At 44.0% G+C, this 20025-nt stretch overlaps 1 protein-coding gene across 3 annotated transcripts in view; it reads left to right on the top strand.

Moving 5' to 3' along the window:
* The window catches only part of GRIK1 (glutamate ionotropic receptor kainate type subunit 1), a 968246-nt gene that overhangs the window by 899469 nt on the left and 48752 nt on the right, over window positions 1–20025 (top strand). For all 3 annotated transcript variants that reach the window (XM_085623097.1, XM_085623095.1, XM_085623096.1), the window contains one exon: window positions 12194–12444. In XM_085623097.1, coding sequence (XP_085479223.1) covers window positions 12194–12444 — 251 coding nt within the window. The remainder of the gene's footprint in view (window positions 1–12193; window positions 12445–20025) is intronic.

Below are 20025 nucleotides of genomic sequence, written 5' to 3'. Positions count from 1 at the left end.
TTAGCCAATCATGGCGCTGCATCAGCAGCGCACTTCAACAGGATTGGGCCAAGAGCAGGGTTACTCCCTGCCCATAATGAGACCCGGGGGCTGCGGTCCCTCGCCTCGCCACACCCACACTGCCTGAGAATGAGTCGCTAGGGGAGGAGGGGGGAGGAGGGAAGGTCAAGGTATTGTGTGCGTGTGCGCATGTTCGGGCCAGTCATGACTAGCCCAAAAATTGACATGCGCACACTGCTGCTGCTGCCTGCTGCACTATTCGCGCTGACAGCCCCGCCCCCAGTGCCGTCCACATTGAGTCAGGCATATCCCGATTCCCGGAGTGCGTGCGGCGCCGTGCGCGAGTCAGTGGCAGGCTCAGCACAGTGCGTGCGATCGATTTTATGCATGCAGATGACTGTGAGTGACGTGACTGTGCTTAGTGGGGCAACGCCCCAACGCCCCCAATGGACGGACCGCCACTGATATACTCTATAAATGATTAAATAATCGTGTGTGGAGTCTCTTTTGTGGTGTATTCATTGTGTTTCTTTGTGAATGTGTTGCGCAAACGCTTTACACATTGCCTCTGATGATAAGCCTGACAATTCTGCGCAAAGCTGCCCGAGAGTGAGCACAGGTTATCTTTGGTGTTTAGCTTTCTTGCTCGGACTAGAGTTGTTCGTTCTGCCTGGCTTAGGTGCATACCCTAGCCAACCCGAAACTCAATTTCTAACAAGGATGAATCCTAGTTAATTGGCACTGGAAAAAATTTGGGGTTCTTATTTTTCCAGGATCTTGTTATTCGTAATTTTACAGATTGCTGTTATTGAGCCGAGTTTGGAATCATTGGGGCATATGTACAAGCCCTTATCGCCACCACAACATTACTTTTACCGACACTGTGGTGGCGATAGGGGCTGCGCCTTATGTACAAGGCAGTGTTAAGCCACTTAATGTGGCTTAACGCTGCCTTGTACATAAGGGCCCCTTTCACGCTATGGTTAGTGTGAAAGAGGTGGGCAGTGGGCGTTCCACCTCAACACCAATTCATTTTGACGCTGCCCCCTATATACAAGGGTGGCGTACATAGGAGGCAGTGCCAAAATTAAGACCAGGTAAATCCTGGTCTTAAGTTGGCGAAACAAGGAGAAATGCATTATTTCTCCTCATTTTTGCTTTTTGCATGTGAGCTGCCTGGTGCAGAACACATGGAAAAAGCAAAATATCATGGTTTGTTTGTGTACAGGAAGGTGCCCTTTCCTGTACATAAACAAACCTTTAAAAAAATGTCATGTTGTCACTTTCATGTGTGCTGCATGAAGCAGCACACATGAAAGTGACAAAATGGCATTTCAGGTTTATGTGAAGGAAGGGACACCTTCCTATGTTTATGTTTGTTTACATTTATATAGCGCTAATCACCAAAGATCTCTAAGCGCTGCATCATAGACGACAGACCGGATTTAGTAACATCACTGAATCTTGACCTTAATCCTAAGAGGCCGGGACAAATGCCTCCAAAAATAGCATCGTCTTGAGCCTCCTCCGAAATGGAAGCAGTTTAACTTCCTTACGCATATCATCTGGAAGCCTATTCCACATCTGGGGTATAAAGACCGAAAAGGCCCGGCCTCCAAACGAGGGTAAGTGAGGAGACTGGCCTGTGATGACCGAAGATGGCGGCTCGGGACATAGGGCTTCAAGCGGTCTTTAATATATTTGGGAGCCTCACCGAACAGGGATTTGTGTGCAATACACAAACCCTTGAAGCCTACCCTTTGTTTAATAGGCAGCCAATGTAATTGACGCAGCAAGGGGGTGGCATGGGTTCTGCGGGGCAGCTTAAATATCAGCCTTGCTGCATCATTCATGACCACCTGAAGTTTCCTCAAGAGTGTTGCAGGGATGCCAATATAGACTGCATTGCCATAATCTAGGCGAGAAAGTATTAAGGCGGTCACCACCACCTGCATGGTGGTGGATGACAGAAGGACAGATAGTTTCTGGAGCTGACGCATCAATCCGATACAGCTTCCCACAACCATGGAAACCTGATTCTTCATGGTCAGTCCGGTGTCCAGTCTAATACCCAGACTTTTCTCGGCCGGCACTGGCATTGGAGTAGTGCCAATCTCTTGAGGCCAAAACAGGCTGGACCAAGGGGAGGAATCTGGGGAAAGTACCAGGACTTCAGTCTTATCTGGGTTCACCTTTAAGGAGTTAGCGGTCATCCAGTTCATGGTGTACCGAAGAATGCTCTGAACATTCCGCTGTGAATCACGTGTATGGTCAACGCGGACGATTAACTGGGTATCGTCCACATAGTTAAACACCTGGCAGTCTGCCTTAGCTAGGGCCTCAATCAGGGGTTGGAGGTAGATATTAAAAAGCAGGGGGGACAATGCCGAACCATGCGGTACCCCCACCGAAGGACACCCTGTTTAGACATGAGGTCACCTAACTGGACTTTCTGCCGGCGATCTACCAAAAAAAGGTGAACCACTGGAGAGCAATCCCAATGACTCCCAGCTGCCGCATACGAGTGAGTAACTGCCCATGGTTCACCGTATCAAAGGCGGCTGAGAGGTCAAGTAGGATTAAGGCTGAGTGGGTCTCTTTATCTGCTGCGAGTCGTAGATCATCCAAGACTGAAAGCATCACCAACTCCGTGCTGTTGTGCGCCCGAAACCCAGCTTGCGGATGATGCAGCAAGTGGTGTTGTTTATTATGGGAAGCAAGAGCTCTAAGTACATGCTGTTCAAGTACTTTGGCCAGGAACGGGAGTTGGGAGATGGGGCGATAGTTCTTCAGATTCCTAGTATCCGCCCCCACTTTCTTTAGCAGTGGAAGTACTACGGATTCCTTAAACTTCTGGGGTACCTTTCCTGAGGTCAAAGATAAATTCAAAACAGACCGCACCTCAGCCTCGACCAGAGGAATAATCATTTTGAGTGCCTTAGGAGGACAGAGGTCCTCAGGTGACCCAGATTTCACTTTATCCACTTTGCGGGCCAAATCCTCTGGTTCGAGCAGAGGGAGCTGAAAGAGGGAGACACCCAGCAAATCAGAGATCTCCTCCTCTGCTGATAACGAGCAGGGAATTATGTGTGTATTCTTAATGGCTGTAACAATATCTTCAACTTTAGTTAAAAAGAAATTCTGTATTTTATCGCATTCAACTTGATTGGTAATCGGTTTTTGCTCAGACAGCCTGCTCCATTCCCTGAGTACAGTGAATGTCTCTTTTTGCGTATCACTTGCCTATACATAAACAATCCTCCCCTGCATGCAGACACCCTTGCACTATGGTGCAAGGGTGCCTGTGTTGGCGCTAGGCAGTGAAGTGTAGCGCCAGAGCAGGGGGATATGCAAGGCTGCACCATATTCTTGTAAATATGGTGCAGCCTTGCTTTTCAGAAGTGGCGGAGCGCTGCGTTAATCCAAACAGGCTAACGCCGCACTCGGCCACTTCCTTGTACATATCCCCCATTGTTCCTTCTTGTTCTTGGCAAATAACACACATTCTGTTTTGGTGGGGTTAAGGTTGGGTACTGGATATCTAGGACCAAATGAGGTGCAAGCAGTGTAAGGGCCTTAGATGCCAGGAGCAGAGAAGCGTTTTAAATATAGTTGCATGCTGCCCACGCATTTGTGAAATTTGTTCTTGTTGTCAGTGAGTAGATTTCAACAATGATTCTTGTAGAGGTTGAAAATGACTGGGGACAAGATGGAATGGTAGGGATCATATCAGGTTGTCAAAATATTGTGTATCATAGAGGTGCCCATGTGAACAAACGTATGTTGGCTGGCTAGGTAAGTAGAGAACCAGTGAAGGATGTTTCCAATGAATCATGTTTGAGACTTCACAGTGAGTATGAGGTTGGAGTGGTTGAAAGTTTTAAAGGCAGCTGAGAGGTCCATTAATATTAGGAAGCAATGGGTCATCTTTACCCGTGGCCAGGAAGGTTTTGTCTGTGATTTGTAAGGTAGCTGTCTCAGTGCTGCAGCGTAATATGAAGCCAGATTGAAAGTTGTGCAGGAGATGCTTTGTGTTGATGTGACTTTGAAGATGCGCAGAGACTGCTTTTTCAATGATCTTGCCACTCAAGGGTAGATGAGTGATGTGTCTTCAGGCCTTAGTGTGTGTTTGTTGAAAATGAGAGGGTTTTGAACTATCTTTAGAGCTTCAGAAAAGATGCCTTGAGTAAGGGAGGCATTGACGATGATGAGTGTGGGTGAGAGAGCTTCTCCAGGCAGGGCTTTGATAAAGGTTAAAGCTAAGATATGATCTCCATAGATGGTGGATTTGAGGGAGTTCAAGATGTCTGCATTTTTTCATTGTAGAAGTTGTTGATGGCATTGAACTTGTCTGTGGAGTTTTGGATAGGATAGTCAGGCAGGAGGTTGTTGCAAGGATCAATTCTTTTGATGTGAGTCCTTCATCCCATAAACCCTTTTAAGATCAAGTTTAGAGAATGAAAATTGACTTCAAATTGATTCAGCCTGTGCTATTTACAGGGCACCTCAAACTTGATTCCTAGCCTCACGGCCGGCTTTAGCGCTGGTGGCGCACAAGGCAACAATCTTTTTTGGCACCCCCGCAATGACTTTCTCCATAGATTCCCTCACTACCACCCACCTACAGTGCCCTTCATCTCTCCTTAGCTTCCTCACATGCATTCCATTTGTTTTCTAGCACTACTCATAGCAGTGTAGGGTGTCAGAGCACTTTACATCACACACACACACAGACTATGAATCACAAGTGTGTAAATCAGTCAATAGGAAATGTTGCATAAGACAAAGGATTACAAGGTGTAGGAATCACATGCCATCCATACTAGTAAGCAGTACATTTTAAGAGTGTTTCGTCTGGAGAAGCACAAACTAAGAATTTAAAACGTATCACAATGGGTGGGGTTGGCTTTTCTAATAAGACACACCATTTTAGCAAACGTAGGACAATGAAAGATGGGGGGAAAAAGCATAACAGTCTAACCTTTACCACGCAGTTTGCAAGCTGCTTTTGATGACAGTTCATACGTCGCGGTGCTATATTAGGACTGTACCCACTGAACAATCCACATAAAATAGAGTTCTGTAATCTGCATGAGTCAAAACTGCTACTAGACAAAATTCTAACTTCTCTAGAGTAGAAATATTAGTTATCTTGACATTTTTATTGTTGCCTGAAACTGCTGGCCACTCAAGGAACTCTGCAGCAGGTGCTTCAAAACCCAGAACTTATTTCTAAACACAGCGTTCTCTCCCTTCAAAGCTTAGAGCCAGGTCCAATTGCACTGGTCACATCACTCTAAAGTCGGCCCTGCATTGCCTTTAAATGAGCATAGAGAAGCCGCTGAAATAAACGGCGCTATCTAGAGGCAGGACAGATAACATAGCATTTCTTACCATGTTGCCTTGTGTAGTTTATGATTGTTTGAAGCACAAACTTCTTTTCCTAATAAGAATGTAGTTCTACCCAAATGAATGCTTTTTAGCAATATTGCGATAATGAGACTGGGAAAATAACACAACGTTCTAACCTATACCATGCAGTTTTCATGCAGCTGTTTGATGACAATTCATATCTCATTCTGCTATATTAGGGTTGCAAGGACCTCTGTGACAAAAGCAATAACCCACTGAGTGATCCACATAAAATGCAGTTCGGTGATTTGCGTGGTCCATGTTCCCTTTGCAGCAGGCATATTACCCTTCTGCACTACTTTATCTTAAGTGGAAACTGCCACTGGACAAAACTGATCTCACTCCAGCAGGAACACTAGTCACCAGAGATATCTTGACATTTTTATTGTTGGCTGAAAACTGCTGGACACACAAGGAATGGTGCAGCAGGTTCTTTTTAAACCTGTGCAATTTCTAAACAGGGCCCCCTCCAAGGACAGTGCTGGGTGCGGCTGCACCGGTCGCACCGACCTAGAGGCTGACCTGCTTGAAAATCTGAGCTTGGTGCTATCTGCAAACTCCTTCATGCACAAAGACCTTGGCCCAGGTTGATATAGAATGTCTGGCTAGAGATAAACAGATTCATAGTTTAGCAATTGTAGCTTATACTCCATACATATCTTTCAATTGGCACTAAGTCCATAGTATTCGAATTTTTAAATGGTTTATATCAAATGTATTCACAAGACATATAAAGTGGCCAAAAATGTTTTAATTATTCTATAGCACGATACAACGTCATATGAAGCACAAGTTTATTTGAACTCTTGAAGCTTTGTTTATTTCTGCAACCTGCTTTTAATGCCCACTGAGGACTGGTATCTTGAGTTGTTTGCTCCCGTGGATGGGCCCTGTCATTCTCCGGGGGCGAGACACTCTGGTAGAATGAATATGACCTGCCATCCTTTCAGCCTAATGGTCTGCGCGAGGACATTGCTTTTTTATTTGGACAGCACCTATCTACTCTGCAAATGGCACCGGGCCTCAATTTAAAACCAGGCATAAAATCCTATTTTTCTAGAGAAAATTGATCGCGAAACCTGTGACAATTATGTGCTACATCTTTTATATGTAAGTTAGCTTTATATTTCAACGCAGAAAGATCCCCGTAAACAACAAAAATGAATTTATCTGTGTACTATTTATGCTCCAAACTATTAATGTTAAGAAAATTGTATTTGTTTTTCGCTCATTTTGCAAACAAAGGTAAAAAAAAAAATCATTTTGTTCCATTGTTGCCATGATTGAGAATTCTAGAATGAACCATTCATTCACTTATATACAAGCAGATACAAATTCAAAAGGCATAGCTCCAGGGGGGGTGTTTGGCGTGTGACACCCTTCAACTAAATGCATTCTAACTTGACTTTCTGGGGCAGGGGCCCTTGTTTGACTCTGTAATGTCTGTGTTCATTTTTCTTGTAGTCCTGATTTCACTAAGATATTTTATTTTTCACACAAGGAACTTATATATAGTGACCAGTTTACCAAAAATGCAGCACATTTGCACCAATTGAAGTGCTCCTTAAATTAATGCAAATTCATTACTTTTTAGAATTCACAAACGTTGGCAATAGTAGGCTAGGAAGGCTGTGCCAATTTCAGGTTTCCAGGCATATTAAACACTCAAAAGGGGATGGGACACGTGCTTGCAAATAGATCAACTGCCAACTCAGTGTTGGATCCTGGCATTTCCAGAACGTGGAAATGTTGCACGTTATGTGCCCCCCTGCATGCGCGTGCATAGTGGGTTGGACCTGTGTTCGCCAGGCCTGCGTAGGGGTGTGAACAAAAAGCACGTCACACTGGTTGTCGTTCTCATTTACAATGGACAACGCATCTGCCAGGGTGGTGCCTCGCAGCCCTCCACGAGTCTTGCGCCGAGCGCAGCGGGGCCTGCGTCCCTGTGCTCCTGCTGCATCCCGGGCCGCTGGTCCCCAGACCCGTCATGCCTGCCCCAGCGCACCAACGAGGCTCCGCTCACCTGCCTACACCGGCGTGTATCAAAGAGGGCCCACCACGTGCCCGCGCAAGCTCCAAGCACCAGTCCCGCGACCTCTGCAGCCCACATTCTCGTTTACATACTCCACCGGCGTCGTCTTCGGCCCAGTAGGTCCCACATGTGGAACTGTATCCTGAGTCCTGAATGGCAGTGACCCCAAGGCCGTGGCAGCGGCCACAGCACCAGACTCCCTTCGATCAGTGTTGCATAATTTCATATGGCAGGCCTGCGACACGTGGTACCACTAACCCTGTTCAATGCAAGCCGGTGACACGTGGTGCCACTAACCCTGTTCAATGCAAGCCGGCGACACATGGTGCCACTAACCCTGTTCAATGCAAGCCGGCGACATGTGGAGGAGGGCTCAGGCCTACCCTGTGGACCAGTAGGTCCCACATCCAGCACCTGCTCGTGAATCATGAATGGCAGAGTCCACACTAGTAAACGCACGGAGAGGAGTAAGAGGAACATGCGGCTCAGTCCGGACGAAAGCAGGATTCAGAGTCACGGAGGTGATCGAATACTATCAACAACTGACCTGGTGCCATCAACCCTGTTCACCGCAAGTCCGTGTCCTGTGGTTCCACCGAACCTGAACTATGCAGGCCGGTGGAACTGTGTCTTGGGTGAGATGTGGAGGAGTCCACACCATTGGACACGCCTCATCGCAGGCAGCATCCCCTAACGGCACTGGTGCTACTAACTCTGTGCGCAATGAGTCATGGGCACTATCTGGTTGGACCTTGGTGGCGCTGAGTCCAGAGGCTGGTGGTTTCCCGCATCTTCATCTGGCTGGACCGGACTGGTGGGCAGGGAGAGCAGGGCGTGGCTCGGACCTGGCCTTGGGCAGGAAATACCTCACTCACCCTGTGATACTGGTACATATAAAAGGAGTGTGGTGCAATCTCCCAGCTCATAGCGAGGTCTGAGTAGCTGGTGTTGATGGCATAATGTTCTATCAAAATTATGTTTATTTTATAATATGATTAAATTGAATGCACATCAAAAACCTCTCATTTCTATCAAAAAGGACCTCGTTTTTTATAGCTTTGTTGTGCCCCTAAATAAAACTTAAATGCACCAAAAAACGGATTTGAAAGGGAGAAACCACTTTCTTGATTTGCAACAATGATAATTTGCTTGTGCAAATGGTATTTCATCACATGGAATTCTACCATTATAGTGTTGCTTGGGCAGGTTAGTGGGAAGAGCCAGACTGTTGTATGGCATTCTAGTATTTGTTCACCCTTGTGTGAGGTGCTGAAGTGCTTATCCGTATAGGTAGCACCAACTCCATTTGGGTGTATGGTTGAAAGTGTGTTGTCTTTGTTTTGAGACTAAATGGGAAGTGTTTCCACGTTCTGCATGATCACCATTACGGTGCAGCTATCATGTTATGCTATGCAACACTTATCAGTGTGATGTCTGCGAAAGTAAGAGAAATGGACATAAAGTTTTATAGTGACTGGGGGTGAGTGTCTGAAAAATGTCAGCGCTCCGTCCATCATCTCCTTGTGTTTGGTATGCCCAGACGTGGGTCCCTTGCTCACTTTTCCTCTGGATTCAAGCTAGCTGGCTGATGAAGGGTGTTACCCCGATGCCAGTCTCAGGATGCTTGCTTCCGGTCCAGGCAAGGCTTGGCTTGGCTGTTCGTGCTGGACTATTCCTATGAGGAACAGGGTCAAGACGGATTTGCATATGGCTGGGTCGCAACTGGAGTGGCGAAGGGAGCAAAAGAACGATGATGGATTCAACCCAGAGCTAATAGTGACTGGAGGTGAGCATCTCAAAAGTTTCAGCAATCCGTCCATCATCTCCTTGTGCTTGCATAGATTTATATCTTGTGTTATGCTGACAGCTCTGATTAACTTTGCAGTTGACTTTTTTGTTTCAGCAGTGTATCTTTTATGCTCTTGATAATATAGATTTCCTACGCTGGCAGTGGCAGGAGGTCATCCACTCTATAATATTATGAATCTAGAAGATGTAGCAGGTGTCCATAAATATTGAGGGGGAGATTGTAGATTTGCCTAGATAGACCGACCGTGTTACAGTCTTCCGTATATGATCCCCATTATGAGATGTGAGTTGAAGGAATACGGCAAGATATGCTCTCTGATCATCATCCTTTTGTTTTTGTAGCATGTCAGTGCTCAAAATATGTGGCATGCTGGATGGACTATGTTAGAATTCTCCATTGACAAAGTCATTTGTGAAAGATCTCTTTGGCTTTGGCAGGCCTGCCTGTTCTGTATTGATTGGTCATTCAAGAAGGCTGGTATAGGCTGTATCACTGCCATCAAGTTGCCTGCAAGGTTCCCCAGACCCTTCCATACATTGTATGTCTCTCCTGTTGACAATGAGGGATATGGTAATCATTTGGAATACAATATCATATGGTGACATGGATTATTCAAATTGATACTGGGATGACCATCATAAAGAATGGAATAAGTGTCCTCCATTTTGCAGTTGGAGGTAGAAGATAGGGTAGACATTGTTGACAATGCCTGTGGAGTGTGAGGGGCTATTTGTAGAGTCCATTATGTCATTAGGCAGGTTTTGGGGCTTCAGGTGCAGAGAAGCAGCAGCATTGAGTGGAAAGGCAAATCTCATGGTAGGAATGGCATAGTTATTAAATTCCATCTGTATGTCAAGATCATTAAAAAGGTTATGTTGGGTGGAACACCACAGTTTGGATTGGGTGCTCATGTCTGTATTCTTAGTATCGCTTGCTGGTTAGAACTTTTCTTTAGCTCTGGGCCATGCTTACACTGGCAGAAGTGTTTTTGTTCTGGGTTCTATCCCAAGGTCAGCGATTGATGCAACTGTCTTGGGACCCACCATGTTTTCACCTGTTTAAATGCTCCTGGATGGTTCTGATCTTGAGTGGCAATGAGTTCCATATTTTGTTTTCTTGTTTTGTACTGATAAAGCAGAGTCTCCAATGGATTTCTTATTGCAAGGCAGGATGGAGATTGGTGGTGCTAGCATGAAGCACAGTATCCTAATTTGATTGTATTGTTAAAATGTAATTACCAGCTTTTTCTTAGGAGGCTCTGTAGACAATGCAAAATGCTTTGAACATTGATCGTCTAACTACAGTTAGCCAGTGGAGTGTTTCAGAAGTGGTGTCATGTGCTCTCTAGAGTGATGAGTTTTGTAGCAGCATTTTGGATTAATTAAACTTTGCGTTTGATGGAACAGGGGTATTGCACAGTTAGACTTGGAGATCACAAGTTTGTAGTTTCTGTTGCTACTCAAAGTATCAAAAGGCACAGTGCAGTGCTTTCATTATGACCTTATTTGAGTGTGGTATCAGGGTTCATGGTAATTCCAAGGTTCCTCACTTCTCTTGACATAGCTGACGGAGCATCGGTTCCCTTGGTCCATGTGGCTGTAGGCTGATATTTGACCCTTGTGGGATGCCACAGCATTGAGTGTGAGGGCAAATATGAAAGGTGGTAGGAAAACCAAGCTCTGTCTTGCTTTGAGATGATACAATCCATCTTGGGGCATTGTTATATTTTTCAAGCTGTTGGATTCTGTGTAGTCTGTGTAGTAGCATCTTATGATGAATAGTGTCAAATACTGCTGATAGACCCAGAAGCAGTAAGGCAGCTCTTACATTCTTGTCCACTGTGAGATTTACTTCATTCTATTTGAACACAAGGGCTGTGCCTCTAACTGTGCCTGAATCTAGCTTGTTGATCGGACTTCAGATTATTTTCCTCAGTAAAAGAGAGTGAAGAGTTAACTGCTCTTTTGAATAGGTTACCTAGGAATGGGCAATTCGTAATTAGCTTATAGTTTTCTGGATTGGATAGTTCACAATTCTTCTTCTTGAGGAGTGGTCTCATGTAAGAGATCTTTAACTACGGTGGGAAAGATTCAATTTTCAAGGGCTTGTTTAGTATGTGCATAGCTATTTCCCTTTCACTGGTTGTGTGGTGGATATCTTTTAAGATATTTGTGGGGGTTGGATCTGAGGGTGATGCTTATGGCCTGCTTGGATTTGTATTATCGTAGAATTATTTTTCAGACAGCGCATGTAAGGTGGTGAGACATGGAAGATTAGTGGGGTTTATCAATAAAGCTGTAATGCACAGGGGTAGAGTTAGCTGGTTTGTCCTTAAGGTAGATTTCTATTTTTTAAAATTGTTAAGATCAGTTCCATGAAGATATTGTCAAAGAAGTCTTGAAATAGTGGGATGCCTATGTTTTGGCATTCTCAATTATGAAATTGTACTAGAACCTTGTGGCGTTTCTTTGATGAGCAGCCAACTTCAATCATTTGTGTGCAGTAGGGTTCTTTTTTTGTGGTTCTCATGGCAACTTTGTGTATTTTATTATAGAGGCGCACTATGAGATTGCCATTTTCATCCGTGATCGGTGAACTCAAATTTGGTGGTAGTTTTCTGCCCTGAAAATGCTCTCTAATTACCTGCTGTCAGTCACAGGGGTGAATAGGATTTTAATGTGTAAATGGGGAGGTAACACCTCTATAATTCATGGTGAAAAAAGAGAATGGAAGTTATATGGGAAATATTTTTCTTGCAGAGAAAAAATGGGAAACATTTTTAAGTGCAAATACACTTTAGTGCAACATTCCATATGCAGAAATGTGTACTTGTTATCTTTCAGTAGGTGGAAATAGTTATGCATGTGAAACCTTAGATATATACATATATTACTTTTCCTTTTGGTTAATGTCATTTTTCTATGGATTGATCACACTAGGTTCCCCATACAGAGATAAAATCACCATTGCAATTCTCCAGCTGCAAGAAGAAGGAAAACTGCACATGATGAAAGAAAAATGGTGGCGGGGCAATGGCTGTCCAGAGGAAGACAGCAAAGAGGCCAGCGCTTTGGGGGTGGAGAATATTGGAGGCATCTTCATAGTGCTCGCTGCCGGACTGGTTCTTTCAGTGTTTGTTGCCATTGGAGAATTTATATACAAATCAAGGAAAAATAGCGATATAGAACAGGTAAGTGTCCGAAGACAAAGTTTGCCTACATTTTAATATTGATATTTTTTATAATACTGTGAAAATCACAAATGTACTTACTTTGTCTGCATAATTTCACTGGTTTCTCTGGATTGGATTTGTTTTCTCCTATTCCTGTACTTGTGTTTGTGAGTTGACAGTATAAACCCTCCGTTCATCCAGGCTCCCGTTCATCTTCATCTCTCTCCTCATCTTTGCCGGTCTATCACTCCCCTTTGCTTTCTGTCGAAGGTCCAAGCCCCAGAGTTAGCCTGAAGAAGAGGGAGATGCACCGCTTTAGCCCTCGCAATCTTCAATTCTTCAGGATATCTCTACACACAGTTAACAGAATTGTATTACTTAATAGAGAGGATATGATCATGATGCAAAAATATAATGGACAAAATATAGAAAAACAAAATATTGAAAGGTAACTCCACATCTACGCAGCTTGAAGATATATATATATATATTTATATATAGATATATATATATATAGATATATATATATCTATATATAGATATATATATATCGTGAAGGTACAGATATGTTGAGTTGGGTGTAAAAAATCTACGCTTACCTTTTGATATTTTGGTTTTGATTTTTTGTCTTTGATATTTCTATACCACGATATTCTGTCTTTGATGTTCGGGGGCGCATCGTTAAGAGAAAGTGATTCTAACTGGAATTGCTGAGTGAATCTACATCTACACTGGAGGAGAGTCAGGAGTCAGAAGGGAAGGCTAGACTTCCGGATGAAAGCTTTCTTTTAACCGTTTCCATGCCTAACTGTATAAATATAGGACATACCCCAGGACACAGTTTTTGGAGGTTTCTGTTTTTTAGAGTGGTGTGATCGAGGCAAGGCTAGGCCATGTTTATATATTTTCTGGTGAGCTATCCAGTCTTCTTTATTTTGTTTGTCTGGTCATGGTATCTGGTGAAGTACGTCTGAAATCTTGATGAGATATATCTATATTTAATGAAAAGTCAGTTGTAGATGTGCCACCAACAGAATATTATCAAACATCTCCATTTCGGACCAACTTGCTCCTGTTCTATGACTTGTCCTGGGCTTGCCTGGGCTAAGTAAACCTCGCATGGAATTACTTGGTTTCGATCACAATTTATCTCATAATTAAGCTGGGCAAAGCACTACGCTACGCTCGCGTAGTTTGCAAAGTTTGTGCTACTTCGCACTACGCGAATTGCACGTAGCACAGTGCAAACACGTGTAGCGTAGTGCAGCGGTCATTTTTTGCTTGCTCGCGATCCTCAACGTCAAGTTGGCGACCGCGAGCAAGCAAAATGACATCCCGGCGAGACATTTTCCTCGTTCGTGATCAGCAACATCAAGTTTCCGATCGTGAGCGTGGAAAATAAACCTCCCGGCGAGCTTCTCAACGCGGGGAGGCCAGGTTTCTCATTGCGAGTGCTCGCGTATGCTCGCAACCAGAAACTACCAGTCTGCGTTGAGAAAGCTGCCGCTCGAGTAGAAATCTACTCGAGCGGCAGAAAACGACCGCTTGCACTGTGCAAGATGCAGTTTGCACTGATTGCACAGTGCGGACAAGCATCCGGCACTGTGCAATCAGTGCGAACAGCATCTTGCACAGTGCACTACGCAGTTTGCGAAGCTACGCGTAGCTCGCGTAGTGCTAAGTGCACTTTGCGTAGCTACGCGTAGCGCTACTTCGCAAACTACGCCCAGGGTTACTCATCATCCAGTTTAGGCCATAAAAACCTGTTTGCTTCAGAAACAGGATTCAAAGCTTAGAGTTTATTGTTTGCTCTCCTGATTTGTGAGAGGTGAAATTAAAACCCAGATTTACAAATATTTTCCTCTGGGTTTCCCTCGCAAATCTTCACAAAATGTTTTTTTTTAAATGTACTTGACTCCAAGGGCTGCTTTGCATTACTCTGCATCAAGGGGGCATTCCATCGGTGGTGCATGGGCGTTTGTAAAGCTGGGTGCATAGCTTTACGGTTTAGTCCTTCCTTTACTACTTGCCATTATCTAACTTGCACGTGTTATAGAATTGTTATGTTTTGAGAATTACAGTTGTGCATGCTGTAATCTTGTTGTTGTTCAATATATGGACCCTGACTGCTCGCTCGCTCTGTGGGTTGTGAATGCCACTGCTCTGGCAGTTGCAAACGGAAAGCACTCGCATGGACTCCTGCCTTTATTGGAATAAACTTGGAAGTAAAGGAAACTTCTCCCCTCAGCGTACATCCTTTTCTGCATTCCACGGCGTTCCCATGCAACCACCAATGGTTTTTCATGCAAAACCCTATTTAGTAAGAATAGTCAACAGGGTTTTGCACCAAAAGATAGGAACACTTTGAATAAGGTGTGAAAAGGAGAAAGGCCTTAATTTCTCTCTACGTTCCCCGCTTTACATGTGTGCTGCACTGTAGGCGCACACATCCGAAGTGGCAAAAAATATTTAAAGTTAGTCCTATCATAGTATTGTATACCCTTCCAGGACAAAACCTATGCTAGACGTGACGCATACACCTTTGCTCTATAATGCAATGAAGTTTGTGTGGCGCTACACAGTCCGATTGTGGGACAGGCCTATGGAGAGACCACAGTGGTGCCATATCTCAGTAGATATTGTGTTTTCCCACCCTCTCCCTCTCACACAACACAGCACAGCAAGTTTGGCTGTGGCATACCTTTGTAAATTAGGCCCTTGGTTTGTGTTGGGAGGACAAACAGGGTCAAATGTAGTGTTGTATGAAACGTAACGGGAGAAAACGTGGAATTTGAGCATTATACCTCATTTCATTCTTAACAATCCTGAATCATTTTCAAATTGAACACCTGTGTGTTACCGCTTCCTGAGCTAACAGTAGGTTGTGGAGCACAATTTAAACCGCGATTATGATGAATGCTATTTCAAGGCGACTAACGTGCCTTCTTTTTATGACTTAGAATCAGAAAATAGATGAGCATATGTCTGGAACATAAATTAAATGAATCCCTGATGAGGGGAGGGTTTACAGCCTGGTTGTTTGAGAGGGATGTGAAGAGCTCGAGACAAATTAGTTTTCACTTCATTTGATACGTCTGAGGTTCTTGCTTTTGTGTAGTCTCAAGTGGTCGTCACACGAGCCCAGCAGTGGGCCCACAATGCTGCTTTTTTAGCTGTGGAGCATCTGACGCCTCCGCGCGCCGTGAGTCGTAGGAACATTCAGTTCTGACACATAACGCGCCTTGAGACCTATTCCTCCAAGGTGTCAACGCAACCTTAAAAGAATAATTGCTTTATGAATCAAGAGGCATTTCAGGCAAACTTTAAATTGCATTCTAATACTGGTGTGCTGTTTGGAATAATAACTTAGTGTTAAATGAAGATTTATTTTTTTGTGGTTTCGCTGTTTGATCTTCTGCACAAGACAGAACAAGCGACATTTGAGAAGATGACTCGTTAGAGCATAATGGGTGCCTGGCGGATGCAGAGTAGCTCAGGTGTCTGACATTTTTTCATCTCATTCCTCTGGCACACCAAACACTGACTGAAAAGTTAAGATCATCATTTAATTTTTAGGTTGCCAAGTGTCACTTGTGGTCTGAAATAATCAACACATTTCCCATTGACAAGCGTAATTGACAAGTCATGCATGCTGAGCGGCACAAGAGACGCCGAGGTCCATTATGCCAGCATGGATTCCTCAATACAATTATTCCCACTTCTCGTGGGAATAGCTCATCGTTCCATTACACCCACTCCCCCAGCAGTGACAATGTTTTAGAAGCCACAGATCCTTAAATATGAACAATTGGAATGATTTCATAATGGAACAAAGGGAGCTGTGAGTAACTTATTTCTTCATTATTTCAGTTTGTTATATAATATGACATAGGTCTCCATTGTTATCACTTCCTCGTGACAGTCATTGAAGCATAAGGGTGATCCATTATATATATATATTTTTTAGAGTTTTATATAGCGCAAACTAGCCCGAAGATATTGGGTATCAGAGCGCTTTACATAGCACCAGTTTCGTTACAAAAGGACTCATTCATTTTTGTTAGGCACGGGAGATTAGGTGATTTGCCCGCAATCACAGGATGTTGAGCGTCGTTGCCGAGACTCGAATCCGGTTCCACGGCTTCCACATCGACCGCTCTAGCCCTAAGGCTACATCCTCTCCCCAATTATAAGAAACTGGTACCACCTACCCTTCTTTTAATTCCTTCCCCTCTAAGGGGGATGTTTACCTATCCACCCTTTTAGGCCAAATTGTGGTATCCATTCTCCCTGGGGAGCAGTTGCCTGGTCAATGTCCCTACACCTTACAGTTAGGGTAGGTAGGTTATAGTCATGGGGCAGAGAGAGTATTTTATTTTATTCCTCATGAGGTATCACAGTTTTTGGACTTGGCACTCTGCAGGATCAACTTCAAACCTGTTGTCTTCACCCTCCTGTTTTCTGAACACATTATTGTTAGGACTCTGTGTACTTTACCACTGCTAACCAGTGCTAAAGTGCTTGGTCTCTCTCCTTTAAACATGGTGAAATTGGCTTACACCCAATTGGCACACTTAATTTACTTGTAAGTATCTACTAAAGGGGTGCTACATGTACCAGGGCCTGTGAATTAAACTGCTACTCATGGACCTGCAGCACTCACTGTGCCACCCTCTATGTAGCCCCTTTAAATATGTCTCAAGGCTGCCATTGCAGCCTCTGTGTGATGTTTTAAACTGCCATTTTGACCTGGCCCACAAATCTTTTGCCTGGCCCAAGCCTCCCTTTCTTAAAAGCATATAAGTCAACGCTAGGGTAGGCTCTAAACAGCCCATAGGCTAGGGTGCAGTATATTTAAAAAGTGGGACATGCACTTTTAAGTTTTGAATGCCTTAGAAGTGAAAAACTCCAAAATACATTTTCCACTACTGCCAGGCCTTAATCTCCTATAGATAGCAATGGATTATCTTATTACATTTAATATGTGCTAACTATCAATTGAGAGCAGGTAGGAATGTTGAGTTTGGTGTCTAACGAATGGTACTTTAAAACCCCCTTTAATGGTAAAGTTGAATTTGAAGTTACAATTTTGAAAATGCCCCTTGTAGAAAGTTGGCTTTTTCTCCCCTAGCTACTTTATGCCTGCAGTCTGTCCCAGGGTCATATGACTCGGTGTAGTTGTCAGTCATACTATGTATATACCTCCGAGACAGCCACACAAACGAGGGATTAGGGGTGCATCGATGAGTCATTACTGGCAGAATGGTGAGGCGGAGCTGGGCACAGCCCCACTTGCAAATCAATACTGTGCCCTGCCTTCACACAAAGGGCTACACACTAGGTCACTGTGCCTGCAGCCAGGCTGGAGCCAGGGCAGGGGAGACAGGAAATTCCAAGCACTTCAAAGAGAGATTCTCGGAACTTCTCCTTACGCTAAATAAAACAACAGGTATAAAAGTAGAACCCCCAGACCCACTCTTCAGTTCACTTTCTGGACCTGCAGAATGACTCTCGGAGGACTGCCTGCTGCTGTGGCTTCTTGTGTCCCTCAGAGGACTGCTTTGCTGCACCTGAAAGGAATGTTCTGCTGCCTAAAGCCTGCCCTGCTGTTTGAGCCCTGTTCCACTACTTGAACCCAAAACTACCAGAGTGACTCCAAGGGCAAGTTGGCTGGTCTCCTGATAAGAGCCTCGGGGACAGAAAAGGCTTCAACCATCTTGAACTTGCACCTGGACCCAGTGAGCCCTGATTATCCAAGTGGTGCATTTCCAATCCTGGGCCCTTGGAAGTAGTGCTAAAGGTGCCCAGACAGCCAATATACAAAACTTGGGGCTTAAAATGATTTTTGGCTAAAACGTGCTCTGAGAACCGAGAGGAGACTGGGATCTACCTGCTCGTCAATACGCCCAAGGTGCATCGCAGGTCATCCTGACTTTCGGGCAGCTCCCACTACATTCTTCTCCACAGCAGCACATCCTGTTCAGCAGTGCTTAGCAGAAGGGGTATCCAGCCTCGTAGAGTTATTGTCGGCTAGAGTTTGCACCTTAATCCCACTGGAAGTTTTAGACTTCCAAAAAAGAGACTAAGTCCAAACATGGAAATCTTCACCACAACTACGTCCACCAGCTCCCCGAAAATGACACCTCCTCCTCTGACACCGTCTGCAACCTTGGCTCACTTAACTTTAGCTTCATGGACATTTTTCCTAAACTTTTTTCTAACTTCGAGGGTAAACTCCGACCCAGCCCAATCCACCTATTGTATCCGAGCCACGTTCCATGGCAGTGAGCTATATTTTTCAACTTTGATCCAGTCTTGCGCAACTGTCTGTGGTTGGCGCTTTGATCTTTTAGGAGCTAGGTTTTACCTTAAACTTTAAAACATCATAACTCTTGTTCTCCTGATCGGAGTTTTGTTGTTTTGGTGTCAAATAATTTATTAAAATGTACTATATTATTCTAAATTGGTGTGGGATTTTGCTTGTATTGTGTTTCACTTCATTACTGTTTTGTGAGTTTCATAAATGGTGTACACATTTCCTCTAAGTTAAATCCGACTGCTCTTGTGTCAAGCTACCAGAGAGCTAAGCACATATTTATTTAGTGACTTTAGTGGTTCACCCTGACAGGAATTGTGGTTGTTGTTTGAGCAGGGATTCCACCACACTGAACCAACAAAGAGTGGGTGTACATCTCTGTTCATGTATTTACATGGAGTTCCACACTGAGGTAAGCTCCCCGGGCCCAGAATAGAATGCATAGGAGGCTCTGGACCATGCATGTCCTTTCTTCACCATGATGAAGACATAGGAGACCAGAACTAGTAGGGCACAGGCGTGCAGTGGCATGGGGCTTTACCAATATGTTGGAGGATGTAAGGACTGCTGAAAGAGGGAGGAAATCACAGGAAGATTTGTATTGTCTGAAAGTTGACTTTATTGTGTGTGATATATGCCAAGTATCAAGCTCTCTTTAAAGAAAAGACACCCACTATGCTTCCACCAGAAACTGCACGGAGCCTCAAGTTTAATCATGCCTAGAAATTAGCTAATTAAAGTTTTTGACCAAAGCTTACAGGTAGGTCCATTGAAGCGTAGGTTTGGCTTACCTATGAGACACACTTAATCAGTTACTGAGAGCGTATCCCCAACCAAATGCTCATCTCATGTATTAGCCTTTATTGATGCCCCACTTTGGTCTGATATCAAATTGTTCCTACTCTGTCTATACTTAACCCACTGCAACTATCTTACCTACATGGTTCTCTGTCCCCATTTTGTCACTTTTTGGTGTACAGTGGCAGCAAGGCAGAGTGATGGAGAAAAATTCATGGAAAATAAAAAATAAAATGAGGGGCACCGTATGTAATCACCGTAACTCCTCAAAAGGCAGTAGTGGCCTTTTTGACATAGGTTTTAATACACCACTTGACATACATACGGCTAACTTAAGCTACATAACAAAATTGTTTTTATAATATGTGTAACAGCTATGAGTAAATATAAATGATATGTTACAAAGTTTTCCTTAAAATTTTAAAAGAAAACAAATGAAAGCCATCTTTTGATTGAGTTTCATGATCATGTTTTAGAGTAACAAT

The sequence above is a fragment of the Triturus cristatus genome, chromosome 8 (assembly GCF_964204655.1).
Source record: "Triturus cristatus chromosome 8, aTriCri1.1, whole genome shotgun sequence".
Lineage (NCBI taxonomy): Eukaryota > Metazoa > Chordata > Amphibia > Caudata > Salamandridae > Triturus > Triturus cristatus.
Note: the sequence above shows the minus strand (reverse complement) of the source record. Positions and strands in the feature narration are given on the sequence as shown.